The sequence below is a fragment of the Haliotis rubra genome, unplaced genomic scaffold (assembly GCF_003918875.1).
Source record: "Haliotis rubra isolate DU_JTF1 unplaced genomic scaffold, ASM391887v1 Scf107, whole genome shotgun sequence".
NCBI classification, from domain to species: Eukaryota; Metazoa; Mollusca; class Gastropoda; order Lepetellida; family Haliotidae; genus Haliotis; species Haliotis rubra.
In genome coordinates this window covers 1,425,933-1,443,586 of record NW_025764970.1, presented here as the reverse complement: position 1 = coordinate 1,443,586, position 17,654 = coordinate 1,425,933, and the positions used below count along the sequence as shown (strand labels likewise).

At 37.0% G+C, this 17,654-nt stretch overlaps 1 protein-coding gene across 1 annotated transcript in view; it reads right to left on the bottom strand.

The window, feature by feature from the left end:
- LOC124279763 (E3 ubiquitin-protein ligase RNF115-like) overlaps positions 1-12,042 on the bottom strand; it is a 28,191-nt gene extending 16,149 nt beyond the window's left edge. The window contains exons 1-4 of the mRNA XM_046715642.1: positions 11,948-12,042; positions 7,651-7,700; positions 5,707-5,767; positions 5,007-5,144 (exon numbers count right to left, since the gene is read on the bottom strand). Coding sequence (XP_046571598.1) covers positions 5,007-5,144; positions 5,707-5,767; positions 7,651-7,700; positions 11,948-12,031 — 333 coding nt within the window. The 5' untranslated portion in view covers positions 12,032-12,042. The remainder of the gene's footprint in view (positions 1-5,006; positions 5,145-5,706; positions 5,768-7,650; positions 7,701-11,947) is intronic.
- Between the last annotated feature and the right edge of the window lie 5,612 nt (positions 12,043-17,654).

Genomic DNA, 17,654 nt, shown 5'->3' with positions numbered 1-17,654 from the left:
TTAGTAGAGTTTGATAGCTAATACATTTTATTATGTTGATTTAGACCTAGTATTGAGCTTAAGATATGAAGTAAACCTTAAGCTAAATATATAATAACAAAAACCTTTTAGAGTTTAATAGCTAATATACTTATATGGTATCAACATAGTATTGAGCTTAAGATATGAAGAAACCTTAAGCTACATATGTATAGCAAAACTCCGTGAGAGTTTGTTAGCTAATACATGATATAATGTAACCATAAAGCTTAAAATATGATGAAAACTTAAGCCCAATATATAATAGCAAAAAACTCTTTTAGAGTTTTGATAGCTAATATACCTATATGCTATAAACATAGTACTGCGCTTAAGATATGAATAAGCTTAAGTTACATATATAATAGCAAAAAACTCCATAGAGTTTGTTAGCTAATACATGTTATAATGTAACCATATTGCTTAAGATATGATGAAACTTAAGCCAAATAGCAAAAGCTCTTTAGAGTTTGTTAGCTAATATAGTTATATGATATAAACATAGTACTGAGCTTAAGATATGAATGAGCTTAAGCTACCTATATAATAGCAAAACTCCATTAGAGTTTGTTAGCTAATGTATTTTTACAATATGAGTATAGTACTATGCTTAAAATATACTTGACTTAAGCTACATTATATAATAGCCAAAAAAACTCTGTAGAGTTTGTTAGCTAATGCATTTATCATGTAACCACTGTGATGATAAAAAAACGAGGCTTAAGCAAATTATATATAGCATGAAGCTATTTAGTACTGTTATAAGATAAGTAAAATCTGTAAGATTGACTTATCTTCTCCGAGGAACTATCAACTGTTGTGCAAGGACCATGGGATCGAATTGGTGGATACCTGAGATGTCCTCGGTGGTGATATCTCTCAGATAATGGTTGGCAACCACCATATCGGATCTACAGTAATAAACCCTCCATTATTTCAAATAACATTTGTGTAGATGAAATTGTAGAAGTTAGGGCTCTAATATCAAGAGTATTAAAGCTCATGGAGGGTTCGGATTAGGTCCATCTGTCTTGTATGCACGTAGTATGACAGTTCTGATCCAAGCGGAGATATAGTGCGATGAGACTACACTCTGCGTAAGTTGATGATAGAGGAAAAAAATCTGTTGTATTTTTTCTTCCTGTTTGGTTTGGTGGAGATAAATTTACAGTGCTCTTGCTGGCCAGCGTGATAGCATCATCGTATCATGGAGTCAAGTATGTCATCCAGGCATGTTCATAAACCTCACTTGTGAGGTGTTGTAGCACTATATTCATATCCCCAAGTTGGTGCATTGAAACTTCCGTTTATTCTCCAAACAGAAACTTAGTAGGTTTACTAACCATCTAGTTGTGTTAGTAGCTTGATGATGAAATTCAGGTGTAGTCTGAAGCGCTGTGGATTTCGATCCACTTGTATCCGCGTCGTCTAGGTAAATCGTTCGCGATGTCCTTGACGATGTATGTGCCTAACCGGGGAGTTTGTGTCCTCGATGAACTTTATGTAAAATCGCCTGACTGCTGTGCCCTTGTCTAAACTTGACAGGGGAGGTCTCTAACCTGAAGAAAGCAGCCTAATCATGAAGGTTCAGGTTAACTGGGCTGTAAGGAGGCTTGCTTTCGTTCATTGATATAAAGTTGTCACTTGCAACCTATGTCTTGAACTGTGAACTATGCTTTCGACCTCTGTGTAGAGGCGTTGTTCATCGGGGTCCAATCAGAATAAGGCATTTTGATTCTGTAGAGTACCAGCTGTGATGTCACGGTGTAGCAGGAAAAGGAACCTTGTATAATATAGTGCCGTCGTTGATATTAGAACAATCATCGGTCTTCATCGTAACTTCCGAAGTTACCCGAGTGATACGTGTTTAGAGGATTAATGGTAAGCGCCAAAAGCCGGTATAAAATACCTTGCTCTGTAATATTAATGCTGGGTAGGTTATTTTCCTGGCTGTAAGTGAAAGTACTTCAGTTTTGAATATAATTCCGACTTCTTTATATATAAAGGTACAATAACTTGTAAGTTGTCAGCTTGTAGACTGTATACATGAATGTATCGTCATAATTGTAGAATTAAAGCTGAATTTGTTGTACATATTTCTTCTCAGAAATGTTGGCGATTATGAGTTATACTGCAACGCTGTAACAAGGCTGCTGTTCAATTTCGATATTGAATTGTCTGCAGATATCGCGTAATAGTCGCATGTAGATAATCGTATATCGTCGTCCGGGATTGCATATACTAGCAATTTATCACGGAATAGTTGATTTCTGTGAAGATCTATGAAGCGTCGTTGACAAATTAATACAGCGGCGTTCTGTGTTGTAAATAGCCTGTGCAATTGTCTTGGCGTAGGCTTATAGGCGGCATCTGGCATACAGTTGATAGACAACTTATGCGATGTCTTGAAACGGACTGAGGAGTAGCTATATATGGCCAGTGGCTGTATATATGGAGACCTTGGAGGAGACTTCCTCGGTGAGCGCCCGGAGACTTCCGCGAAGCTCTCGAAGTATCCCTTCTAGATCTACTGGTGAAGTAGACTTGGAGCCACTTAGCCTTAGCGACCTTAGCGAAGGTATCGAATCAAAGTCGATTAGAATATATATATATATATATATATATATATATATAGCGCTTGCTTGCATGAATGGCCTCTGTGTTTAACAGGATGTGGGAGTTCGTGGCGCTTCTCCTCCAGCGGCGTCCCTTGTAGCTGGTGAGGCTCTAGCTCCTTAGCGGGCTGACCTGGGACTTGCTGGTTCTGCATAAGTAGGGCCGAGTGGATCATCTTATCATTTTTCAGAAGTCGAGTGTTCACGAAATCTGGTGATAAGTGTCTCAATGATCGTTCTAGATCTATTTAGGCCAGCGAACATCACGTCTAGATCATGGATTCAACTGAACCAATTCACGATTGTAGTTCTTATTGTTGATATCGATGATCAACTTGTAGTTTTCATCGATGTCTTAAGCCTTGAAGAAGGGGTCCATGTTGTCGTGGAAAACTTCTAGGCGTGAAAGTTCGGCAATTATGGTGTCTGAACTTTTGTGGCTTTATGGGATGCTATGTCTAGATTCTGTGCTACGCGGCAATCGGATTCGATCGGGAGGTAGGGTGATAGCATCTCGTCGTCTTCCTTCATCAGGTATGTCTGCGTCGTACTGCCACTCTAGGAAGGTGATGTAGACTTGTGTGCAGACTTGTGTGGTAACCTGTGAAGCGATCGATGTGGTGATGTCACGAGGAGATCGGGAGACTATTGACAGCTTGCGAAGCTCTTGAGTAGTCCCTTGACTCTGTTAAATGGCGATCTATATTGGTGTCCTTCCGAGTGCCTTGAAATGCCTTCGCGAATGCCTTCCACCAGCGCCAGCGCAGCGCGCCTTGTGAAGCTTCCTCTCGTTCGGTGCTGGGAAACGGCGATTTGAGCTTAGCGAAGGCTTCCGTGAGGTCTGGTGGCTGAGTCTGCATCTAAGGATGAAGCCGAGGAATGTGATGATCTATCCGCCTTGAAGGCCTTAGCGAAGGCTGTACATCTGGGTCCTTCGTCAAGGTGGTCTGCGACTTCCTTAGCGAAGGCTGCATCGTCTTAGCTGCTCACGTTGACTGGAGGTGCCTCTAGAGTGTTGTCTAAGTTGGAGCCTTGGCGAAGGCTCGTACTCTGGAGCTGGCTGCTTCTCCAGTCTGTAGTGACCCTCCATCACGACCATGATTTGCCGTAGTAGCTTCGTCTGGGATGGTCTGCGGCCAAGTAGTCGGTGCCATCTCTCGCGCTGTTAGTGGTGGGGCCCTCAGGTAAAGTCGTCTGACATCAGTGTAGAGACATCAGGCTGCATGGCGATCTCTGCTGATGTCATTGTAGCTAATCACCGGTCGCTACTTGTCTCATCGTCGAGGATGATGATGGGATGATCATCGTAGAGGCCAAGTTCAGCGGCTGGAACAATCTCGGTTGAAAGTCCTAGTAGACTTCGTTGAATTCCCCTCAGAGGTCGGCGCTGCCCTGGGGTCGCGAAGTCTGCGTTGAGTGTTAATAGCGGCGGGACCCTCAGGAAGATCATCGAATGTTGATCTGCGCTGACATCACTGTTGCCGACATCAGTCATTCTTTGATGTACATCAGGAATGATGATCGGCTGATCATCATACAGGCCCAAATCTGCGATGAGAACAATCTCGGCTGAAAGTTCTAGTAGACTTAGTTGAATACCCCCCTCAGTCGCGGCGAAGGGATGTCTGGGAAGCAGGGCGGCTTCTTGGAAGCGGACTCGTCCCGCGCCTCTCCACCATTCTAAGCGGAAACCCAGGCGGGAGGGATTGACCAACAGCAGTAGACTGGCGAGGGTTCAGGTGTATCAGTCATGCTAGACTCTGCATCGTGACCTATCTGCTGCGGCGTCTCAAGCGCCAAAGTAATTATTTATTAAAGGTAGAATTGGATAAATTAGTATCGCATACTGCAGCGTGAATCACATGAAACATGGCGCAGTACAGCTAGGGCATATTAAATCGCGGATCAGCAGCAGAATAAAAAGCGTAATGTGCAACAGTACAGAATTTTTATCAACGTAATCCACTGCAACAGCACGCGGTCCCGTGCATAAACAGTAGAAACGACTAAATATCAATATATAATTGTTGAAAGATACTAGCTAAACCTCTATAGATCTCTATCGAGGGTAACTAACTAAATATAATCAAAGGATATAGTGTGTGTGGAGACACAGAGCTCTCTCGTCCAGCTCACTGGGCTGAAGAAGGAGAGAGTGAGGCACATGGGTAGAGGTGGCCCTGGTTCCAGCATTGAAGAGAACTTGTGGAAGGGAGGTAACTTCGTGGTGTACTAATTAGTGATTTTACATTGAAGAGGAACTTCAATTAGGGAGATACAAGTGTTCCACTATGTTAGCAAGAGGAAGGAGACAAGCAAAAGAGCATGAGTCAGGATAAGGAAAAATTTCCTTGTTCGTGGTGCAAATCGGACCTGAAAGGGACGTCGACCATCTGCGGTTTCTTCGGGCTCCTCCTCATCTGAATCCCTGTTCTGGGGCCAAGGCCCTGAACTATCATTGCGATCAGTTGTATTATTTCTAAATGAATCTAGGAATGCTCTACTCCATAGCTGGAAAAACAAAGAAAGACAGTGACAGAAGGAGAAACAGAGACACAAGAAGAAATACAATCACTAAACAATGGAGTTATTATTCATAAAACTATGTTTGAGTATTATTACTATACAATTCTTCATCGGCTTTGCTTAATATGTTCTAAATGTAAGAGACCTGTATCTCACTATATACTGCTCAAAACAAGTTAAAGTAACCCTATATTGGTAGGCTGTGTGTTGCAATACCAATCGGCCATGACAGATGAACTTTTATCATATAAAAATACACAGGTGTCCTTAATTGTTTTAGCATGATATGTATGTCCATAAAGGGACATCAAATTGTACAAGGTAGTACATGATCATACAAATATATAGAGGATATTATATGAGTGCCCATGTCATACTATGTTTACCACACGAGTGCCTAAATGTTGGTATTTCCCAAATGAGAGCATGTTATTTTCTTGAAATATTGCAAAACATAGCTTTATTATGCTATTTTCAACATGGTGCAAGCACTGGAATGTACAGTACTGCCCCAACATATGTTTTTTCCTGTATAACTGCTACACACCTCTGCAAATTGTGCTGCTGGGTCTAACTCTCCTGCTGCGGGGGATTGGCTCGGCGACTCTCTGTAACCAAGTTGCACGGAGAATATAATCAAAATTATTAATAGTAGTCATGTTCACAGAAAACACATCACTAACTTTGTTATCTTGCACTAGCACAGATTGCTACTACCAGCATGTGAGGGTCTGGTTTTACACTTTTAGTAACAACATTCTAGCCAATCATAGAGACACCAAACTAGGCTTTGCACATAGTACCTACAGGAAACACACAACCAAATAATGAACAAATGCTTGAATACTTGCAAAGTTTATTTAATTTCAGCCAAGCAATCTAAATCGCAGGAAATCTATCTACAGAGTTTAGGCCCGTAACTTCCAGACAGGATTAACTGATTGAGAAGTAAACTACCCTGCCTCAAATGACTTACAGTTATCACTTATATAACTTATGTCATGTCTTCCCTCCAACAATAACCATCTTCATTAAACAATGATGAAGCATCACAAAACACAGCTGCCCCTGACACTTGCAGTGCCAACTCGTGAGACGGTCCAACTGGCCAATAACCAGGTACTGACAAAGCATAAGAGCATGCTGCAGACAGACTGTTCAGGCTCATCCTGCTGTTACACTGTCAAGTAATAACATATGTTCTTTACACATCTGGACATCAATTTTACTCAAAATGTCATTCAAGCATGTTAATTGCCATGAAATCTGTGTGCCTGTGTAACATACAACTTCCGTTTACCTTATTCAGAGTACTGACAGTCATATTGCAACCACGCATACCTTAAAACCAAGTGTAGTTGGCAGAAAACAATACCCCTTGATATGTCAAGACTATGAACAACCTAAATTGATTGCTTAAAGACAACTTTTCCATCCATGACATGATGGCTCAAAATACGTTGAACTGATGAGTTTTTTTTCCACCCATCATAGCCTATTTATGTGTACTACATAGCCTATTTATGTGTACTACATATAAGAATGAAAACATGCATTCTGTGTAACATATCCTGTAACATCTGTTCGTGACTCTGGTGAATTGTTACTCCCATACACTGTCAATACACCAGTATGGACTTTCCAACACATTTAACATAATCAGGATAATACTGACTGGCAATAATGTAACACACATTCAGTGAGTGAGGCTTTACAGGGCTTAGAAAAAGTATGACAATACTGTATAACACAGCTTCAAGCTGCACTCACATAGGTCGGCTTTACTGCACTTTGAAAAGAATATGACAGTAATTACATGGCAGTTTCCTCTGCAGATGTGATACAGACATTTACCACAAATTTTAAATCAATCAAATAACAATTATGAACGCAATGAATCACAGTACTAGTATAAGGCAACTGATCATTAATCAATGAATTGATAAACCAATCACTAAAACATCACTGGTATTACTTAGTGGTGGTCCGATTAATTGAAATTGAAATAATCGAAGATTGGTTGTAGTGACTAAACGACCAAGCAATCGATCATGTTTTCTCATAATCGAACACAAACAATTCTTGAAAACTTTTTGCATTAACAACACTTTTCACAAGGTTGGTTTTGTCTGGTACATTTCACAAGCACTACAAGCTCGTTCCAAGTCATGATTGAATTTATCTTAAAGACTCCAAGAAATTAATGTTCCTAACATACTAGTCATCCTTTAAAGATGTGCAATTTGCCCCCCAAAAATCAAAGAACAACATGTTTTTTTTTTTTGTTTTTGCGCAAACAAAAATAACCAGGAAAATTTCATAAATTATGCTAACCAATCATTTTCGATGATTGATCGGTTGTAATGAACCAATCATCAATTATGGGATTTTAACCAATTCCCAACACTAGTATTACTAAATAATAGTAAATATTAAGTCCACAAGTACTTAAGAACAGGTAACATAACAATGGATAACATAGTATACTCACTCGGCCATTTGTTCAATGAAACCTCCATCACAACGTGGGCACGTATAGTCCTGGGATACAAGAAACATAGATAAACACCAAGGCAACCAAAGATCATTCAGCATCACACAGCTACATCTGTACATGTCCACATATAGAGTTTATATTACTGTGAGCAACATGCAGTCATGTGCTACAAGAATCTGTGATAGACATGATAAAAACCAAGGCAACCACAGCATCCATCCACAAACACAAACTACATCTGTACATGTATACTTTACGTTAATGTAACGGTGAATAACATAGTCAGATTTCATCAGTTTGGGAGACCTTGAGCTTATGCATCTTCTCTTAGGGATGAATTTCCATAATGCGGTACTGGAATTCAAATTTGAAAGGCTCTGACCTGGGTTTTTTTCACATTTAGTGCCCTTTATGCTATCAAAGAAGTGCAAACTTTGCTTTGGGAGGACAAAAACAGTAATTGTATTAACTTCTTCTGTATTGAAAAATAACCCAACAAAACATTAACTGGGATTCAGAAAAAAGATCATACACTGGTCACAAAATTCCACAAGGCATTCAAGGTCATTTAATTCACACTTTAATGACACTGCCCAGATATACAACCTTGATAAGAGGGATCCCCACAGTGACGTTTGAAGGTTTCAAACTGAGTGCCATTGGTTGATAAATTAGGAAAGAAAGGTAGCTGTTCAAAATTTGGGGTTTTCTTAAAATTCCCTTTTTTAAAATTAAAGTTTATTTCATATTTCACTCAAAGCAAAAAAGGAAAACAAAACGCAACAGCTTCTTTTTGTTTATTAGTCCTGTTTTCTGTCACCTCTACCAAGCAGCAACATAAGTTATACTAGTGCACCATCTATGTAGAAACATGTTGAATATCCTCACAACTACTGCTGTAGTACCAATACAAACCATGACAACCCAAAACATTTCCATAATGTCTACCAGTAGCATTACAGAACAATTTACTGGTTACACACCATTAATCAATGCATGATTAACATGATTGACACTGTGTCTGGTTTGCCTATTTTGAAGACTTTCTGAGAGAAAATGACATAACAAGCATATTTGGTCACACAACATAACACTTTTTACAGAGAAAAGCAATCTTACCAAATGATCGGGTAATACTTTGTTATAAACTGGTTTACCATGTTCACAAATCAGCAGACCCCTAAACAATTTAAAAGCAAAATGGGTAAAAATATCAGAAAAACAACTATTTATTTCCCATCCCAATGCAAATATCATCTTAATTTTAGACATACCACACAATAAACCTGAGCAGACTAATATTGAATACAAGGCGAATAGGATCAGTTTATCAACAACAACACAAATGGTAACACATAGCACTGTGCAAAACATTCTGGAAAAATACATTGTTTTGAATTGACTGTTTTTGATCACAAAACAGCATGAAAAATGCTTTAAGAAGTATCTTCAGTGGGGCCATTTGGTTGTCTCCCTTGTTGTTAGATCAGGTCATGTCATGTCACAGTAGCAGACCTGCCGTCGCTGCAGGTCTAATTGTCTTTAATATCTATAGTGTTGCATCTAGGATTTGCTGTTTTTGAGCCAGTTGACTCACTACCTTTCAATTTCTGTGCCAAACACCTATATTGGTGTGCACATGCTATTATGTGCATACTATAGTGTACATAAAATAACTTAGAAGTGTGATTATACTGATATTTAATTATTTTTAGAAATATTTAAGTAAATAATTTTATTTTCTGCAAACTTACCCTTAGATCTGTTAAATATCTACACAGTGGACCCCTTTAAGTCTTTAATTAGAATGTTTGAAAATTCTTCTCTCCTTCTTGGCCTTCCACTTAGAAACAGCCTTCCTGAAGTCAAACTTGTCAATTGTGGACACTACTGTTTGTAGCTCTGTTAACTGTTTGCAAAGTTTGCAGGTCAAATGATCCAGTTCAGTGCTTTTGCAAAGTTTGCAGGTCATGATCCCAGTGCTTTCGTCAAAATCCAACCAATCAAACTTTTAAAGCCATTCACTTCGAAATTAATGAATATATTTCGGTTCCAAGTCTTTTGTGGGTCCACCTTTATCGTCAGTCGATGCTCCCGTAACACAAGAATCATCATCAAGCGAAGTTTCATTCATTTCTGCATCAGCATCATGATCGCCGCCATTTTCCGCTCGTCTTGAACAGCTGAAGTTTTGATGTGACAGTCGTCCTGTCTGCTTTCACTTTGACGACTTCCAAAGAAATCTGTTATTCTACGGACTTTCTTCGATGTTGCCATTGTGATAATTAAACTTATCAAACAGTACAACACTATCTTCGAGTTAAAATACCTCACTGTAATTTGCCGACAAAACATTAAGCATAACACCACGTGACCAGAATCAAGGTCAAGGGGATCGCTGCCGAGAAATTCCGATGATGGTATTTGTATCTAATTTGACCAATAAGAGAACTGCATTTATTTATAGTGATAGTTCCGAATGTCTACGATCCTTTCCAATTGATCAATGATGTTACTGCTATTTTTAGATTCAAGAAATTATGCGACAGAATATTCTTAGACGGGATTGACAGGCGATAATTTTAACCGTTATATATGCGGTACATAAGTAACTTTGCATCTAAATTTTCAATTCTGCAAATATTCTGATGCATTAATTTGTAAATTTGCATACAAAAATAAAAACATGCGCCAGATACACAAATACGTGCTCCAGACGCAACACTGTTTATATGAAGTTTGGATTACATTTGATTGTGAATTCACTGAATTTGTAGAATTTGACACATATTCCATTAACAATTTATGATAATCTGAAAATGTTAGAACCCTGTCCCTAGAATCAAGTGTCCCTCATTCCGAATTCAAGTAACATGTTCAATATAGACTGTTAGAATCTGCCACTGGTGAAAGTTCTTTACAACACCCCAAAATATAATAGACTGTTAGAATCTGCCACTGGTGAGTAAGAGGGTGCAGTCAAACCTTAACTACAACTACCCCAAAATTTATTCATAATAATAAAACATTCTTTTCTATATCTACATATATATATTTTTCTTACAGTTAACTGTTTGAAGAACAAAGAAATAACTGAAATGTTAGGTTTTATTTCATTATTTATCCATTTCACAACCAGGAAGTTTGCATTGCAATCTGAAAATGAAGGACAAACAGAAGCACTTAACAAGATAGTGCAATCATGGGACTGCATCCATCACATACTGCCATCTCATTTTCAGCAGCCTCTAGTACCACATGCAAATACTGGTTTCAGTATTCATCTGTTTCAGGTCCTACTGATTACTAAACATAACTTACAACTGATTCTCAGCTTGAATCACAAGTAGTTTATAACTACATTACCACTTGATTACTATGATTTCTAAACTAGCACACTTGAGGACATCTACTGACACGAAACATGACAGACGTATGTTTCAGGTCAGTAAGGGAAGGCAAACCAAGTGTTTGCAGAGATGGAACAAAATTAAATAAATTCTAGAAATGCTGATTTTTCCATTTATCTGGAAATTGTCCATACAATCTAGTCCAAATGTGTCTCTTAGTATGATTTTGTTGCTGAACCAGTCATACCACATTGCTTGTTTATCACTGTTTAATCATGTCAACAGTAGTGAAAGAAATCAGTACAGTGTGATTTCATTACTTCTGATATTGGATTCTGAAGTTAGGTTCAAACTGTTTGATTAATTTTTTTTTCATTAGAGCAGCACTTGCATATGTGATTTTGAAAAGAAATATCTGAAATAACATCAATTTCACATGAATACTGATAGCAGAATATCCAAACTCAGTCCAATGATTTCTCTCTGAGATGATCACTCCTGGAACACCTAAATATTGGGACTGACTTCATCATCTATATCTGTGTGGGTATGAACAGGATATCTCTGTTTTGGGGATCTGGTACAGATAATATCTGCTAGCGTATCTACGAAACCGAATATATCAAGTCGATAAGGATGTGTTGGTATGTTTGATAATGTGGTCTGTGTCACTGACTCGTTTTCAAATAAAAAGTCTGTACCACACAGTTTCACTTCTCCTCAATTTATGCTGAGTCTAAACTGTGGCTTTTCATTTTATCAAACGCATATGATGAAATAGGGATAAACATAGAAAGCAAAAGTAAAGACGAGAACTTACATGACCATACCACTGTCCCATATCGTGACGCGACACGCCCTTTGAAACAACCACAAAGAACAAAACAATATAAAGGTAATAAATATAGATAGAGAGATACCCAAATATAACATATACGCACCGGCAACTTCGGTGTTATCTCTTGGGTACACTGGTGGCAGTAAAATCTCTCTGAAGTTGAACTCTCCACTGCTGCTTCCGCCATTTTGTTACCCAGTCAACAATACTGCGTTCCACGTCATCAGTTCATGTGCACATGTTAAGCCTCTCGTGGTCAAATAAATAAGCACTAAGTTTTAATTTGTTCGTGTAGAAAGTGCAAGAACACAGGAAGATAAACCTAAGGAATCCGTTTTGTCTGTACCAATGTATGGGATGAACCAGAATACATAACAACTTTGAAGAAATCAGTACTTTGTCATTTAGACTAATTTAGTCAAACCTGTCAACACTCACGTTTTTGCGGCGAGTCTCACGTTCTTTTAATGAAAATCACGTTCTCACAGCCAGTATATACTGCTAGTATATATATATCACATATTTTTCCCCGTAAAAGTACTGTCTAGATATCGTTATATTATAACGACCAAAATACAGTCAAAAATATGAAAAAAGCCCTCACTTTTCCCTTATTGTACACATTTTGGGTTGACAGCTATAATTGATATGGACTTCAAAGGAGAGATTAGGCCTACATTCGGGACAGGTAATACCTGTGTCCTCTGAAATCGGACACAGATCTATATTCCATAATATGATGAGTTTTGTCAGTTACTGTTTGATATGTCCATAATATGATGAGTTTTGTCAGTTACTGTTTGATATGTCCATAATATGATGAGTTTTGTCAGTTACTGTTTGATATGTCCATAATATGATGAGTTTTGTCAGTTACTGTTTGATATGTCCATAATATTTTGTCAGTTACTGTTTGATATGTCCATAATATCAGTTTTGTCAGTTACTGTTTGATATGTCCATAACATGATGAGTTTTGTCAGTTACTGTTTGATATGTCCATAATATGATGAGTTTACAGTTACTGTTTGATATGTCCATAATATGAGTTTTGTCAGTTACTGTTTGATATGTCCATAACATGATGAGTTTTGTCAGTTACTGTTTGATATGTCCATAATATGATGAGTTTTGTCAGTTACTGTTTGATATGTCCATAACATGATGAGTTTTGTCAGTTACTGTTTGATATGTCCATAATATGACGAGTTTTGTCAGTTACTGTTTGATATGTCCATAATCACGACGAGTTTTGTCAGTTACTGTTTGATATGTCCATAATATGATGAGTTTTGTCAGTTACTGTTTGATATGTCCATAATATGATAATATGAGTTTTGTCAGTTACTGTTTGATATGTCCATAATATGAGTTTTGTCAGTTACTGTTTGATATGTCCATAACATGATGAGTTTTGTCAGTTACTGTTTGATATGTCCATAACATGATGAGTTTTGTCAGTTACTGTTTGATATGTCCATAACATGATGAGTTTTGTCAGTTACTGTTTGATATGTCCATAATATGACGAGAGTTTTGTCAGTTACTGTTTGATACGTCCATAATACACGAGCGAGTTTTGTCAGTTACTGTTTGATATGTCCATAATATGAGTTTTGTCAGTTACTGTTTGATATGTCCATAACATGATGAGTTTTGTCAGTTACTGTTTGATATGTCCATAATATGATGAGTTTTGTCAGTTACTGTTTGATATGTCCATAATATGATGAGTTTTGTCAGTTACTGTTTGATATGTCCATAATATGACGAGTTTTGTCAGTTACTGTTTGATACGTCCATAATACGACGAGTTTTGTCAGTTACTGTTTGATATGTCCATAATATGATGAGTTTTGTCAGTTACTGTTTGATATGTCCATAATATGATGAGTTTTGTCAGTTACTGTTTGATATGTCCATAATATGAGTTTTGTCAGTTACTGTTTGATATGTCCATAACATGATGAGTTTTGTCAGTTACTGTTTGATATGTCCATAATATGACGAGTTTTGTCAGTTACTGTTTGATATGTCCATAATACGACGAGTTTTGTCAGTTACTGTTTGATATGTCCATAATATGAGTTTTGTCAGTTACTGTTTGATATGTCCATAATATGACGAGTTATGTCAGTTACTGTTTGATATGTCCATAATATGATGAGTTTGTCAGTTACTTTTTGATATGTCCATAATATGAGTTTTGTCAGTTACTGTTTGATATGTCCATAACATGATGAGTTTTGTCAGTTACTTTTTGATATGTCCATAATATGAGTTTTGTCAGTTACTGTTTGATATGTCCATAACATGATGAGTTATGTCAGTTACTGTTTGATATGTCCATAATATGACGAGTTTTGTCAGTTACTTTTGATATGTCCATAATATGAGTTTTGTCAGTTACTGTTTGATATGTCCATAACATGATGAGTTATGTCAGTTACTGTTTGATATGTCCATAATATGATGAGTTTTGTCAGTTACTGTTTGATATGTCCATAATATGACGAGTTTACAGTTACTGTTTGATATGTCCATAATATGACGAGTTTTGTCAGTTACTGTTTGATATGTCCATAATATGATGAGTTTTGTCAGTTACTGTTTGATATGTCCATAATATGATGAGTTTTGTCAGTTACTGTTTGATATGTCCATAATATGACGAGTTTTGTCAGTTACTGTTTGATACGTCCATAATTTCCATGATGAGTTTTGTCAGTTACTGTTTGATATGTCCATAATATGATGAGTTTTGTCAGTTACTGTTTGATATGTCCATAATACGACGAGTTTTGTCAGTTACTGTTTGATATGTCCATAATATGAGTTTTGTCAGTTACTGTTTGATATGTCCATAACATGATGAGTTTTGTCAGTTACTGTTTGATATGTCCATAATATGACGAGTTTTGTCAGTTACTGTTTGATATGTCCATAATACGACGAGTTTTGTCAGTTACTGTTTGATATGTCCATAATATCAGTTTTGTCAGTTACTGTTTGATATGTCCATAACATGATGAGTTTTGTCAGTTACTGTTTGATATGTCCATAATATGATGAGTTTTGTCAGTTACTGTTTGATATTTCCATAATACGACGAGTTTTGTCAGTTACTGTTTGATATGTCCATAATATGAGTTTTGTCTGTTACTGTTTGATATGTCCATAATACGACGAGTTTGTCAGTTACTTTTGATATGTCCATAATATGATGAGTTTTGTCAGTTACTGTTTGATATGTCCATAATATGAGTTTTGTCAGTTACTGTTTGATATGTCCATAACATGATGAGTTTTGTCAGTTACTGTTTGATATGTCCATAATATGACGAGTTTTGTCAGTTACTGTTTGATACGTCCATAATACGACGAGTTTTGTCAGTTACTGTTTGATATGTCCATAATATGATGAGTTTTGTCAGTTACTGTTTGATATGTCCATAATATGACGAGTTTTGTCAGTTAGTGTTTGATATGTCCATAATATGATGAGTTTTGTCAGTTATTGTTTTATGTCCATAATAAAACCAGACGAGATGAAAACACGGTTGTCAAAATTTAAATTGTTATTTGCAGTGATTTTCTTTTCAATTTGGGGTTTAGCCGAAATTTAATATGAAGTATCTACCAATACACACTTTAATTGCCTGTTTCTTGGTGTTACAGACAGTGCTGGAATGTATAATCCTGCAATATACGAGTACATAGAAATATGGAATATATGGAATTACGAGTAATATTGGAAATACGAGAGCATGCTTGGTCCATACAAACATGTAACCTGATAATATGTGAAAGGTTCTACGTCACTGAATACAGTGGCACCGATATTAAATTACAGTCACTGGGGCAGGCCCCACGTTATTTATAAGTTACATGGATCGATGCTCATGATGTTAATCACTGAATTGTCTGGCCCAGACTCGAATATTTACAGACAATCATCATGTAGTTGGAATATTGCTATATACTGCGTAAAAAAAACAAAAAAAAAAACAAAACACACGAATGAAAGCTTCACAAGAAATTTGAAGGTTCGCAAAGCGAATCATGCTATTAGTCCCAAAGTACCCCGCATATTACCATAATGTTACACTCTTGGGAGTCTTTTCCGACATGGTGGGCATACATGTTTCCAGTTGGTAACCTTGGATCATAACGATGACAATTCTGCAATCCGTAAAAACCCCGATCAGCACATCCAGGCATGATTACAGGTGCAACATCGAACCCTGTTGCCCCTTTTCTCCATTTATGTTTATGTATGTTTGTTTGAATGTTTAACGCCGCTCTCAAATAAAGCTATATTATATATGTACATAGGAGCACCGATTTAGTTAGGAAGATTATATTAAGTATCAAGGTGGATGGCATTGTTTCCACTTTTAATGACTCACTCTATGTACTGTTTCCAAAACAATAAGAACATCTGTAATAAGAATCTTAGTTATGTTTTATACTTTATTTTACTCTTAGTCCATAGCTCTGCATAGTAAGCCTTGTAACTGTCAGTCTAACCTCCACTAATTGTCACACTGCATGCTTTCAACACTCTTTGCTCCAGCTCTCAGTCATTTCTATTGTTTTACTGATAGGCCAAGCTGGCCACAGCTTAACTACAATGTTCAGATTTTAAACTCAGATGCCGTCTTGTACTGTTGAAGGAGAGATATAGCCAGAGTCATGGGAATTTTATGACGATTTAAGGTTGGTTCATATTGTATAAAATGTTGTATATATGGACAGTTTCTTGTTTACTATAATTAGAAATATAATTATAGTGGCATGTAAGTCAGACTTGGTTTACTTGAAATATAATATATCTTATAAATATGTATAGTTGAAGATGAACTATCAGATCACTGTATTATTGTGAGTATATGTATTGTTTATGTATTGAACGCAATCCTAAACGTATATCAACTAAATATTAGACAACTTATAAAAGTAATTACTAGTCCGCTTGAATGCATGCCCGTATGTTTGATATGTGTGATTGATTGACACATATATGTAATATTACATGTGATTTCATGTTTTATTTGTGTGGCGAATGCAATTGTACTTTTAAACATTATTTTATATCATATCAAGGCAGAAGGCATATATCTTGTATATATATATTGTTCTCTGCATACATACGTATTTGTTATGCAGATCTGTGAGTGTGATCATTCAGAAGAATATCCTCCATTATGATCAGCTTGGGTACAACCAGCCTGGTATGTAATACCTGACCAGATTCCCTATATACCAGAAATGTATTTACTACAATATTTCCTAAAGATACCTACAGTATGTCTTTATGATTGTTGTATATTTGTATTAATATTATGTAACATTATAACTTGTGACATAGTTCAGATGTATTTAACTAGATGTATCTTATATACTTAATGAGTGATTTGAACATGTACATATTTATGTGATTCCATTTAATATACTTTCTTATATGTTCTTTCAGGCTGTTTAATAAATAGACCAGAATAAACGTATCGGCCTCACAACCCACAGCCGTTTGTATTCTTTAACGGACGCAAACAAGGCGCTGTTATATTTATGTTATGTTTACTGTAATGGTGTGTTCTATGCCTGATATACCCGTGAAGATCCGGGTTAGAATTGATCTTCAGTAACCCATGCTTGTCGTAAGAGGCGTCTAAAGGGATCGGGTGGCCAGGCTCGTTGACTTGGTTGACACATGTCATCGTATCCCAGTTGCGTAGATCGATGCTCATGCTGTTGATCACATTGTCTGGCCCAGACTCGATTATTTAAATACCGCCGCCATATAGCTG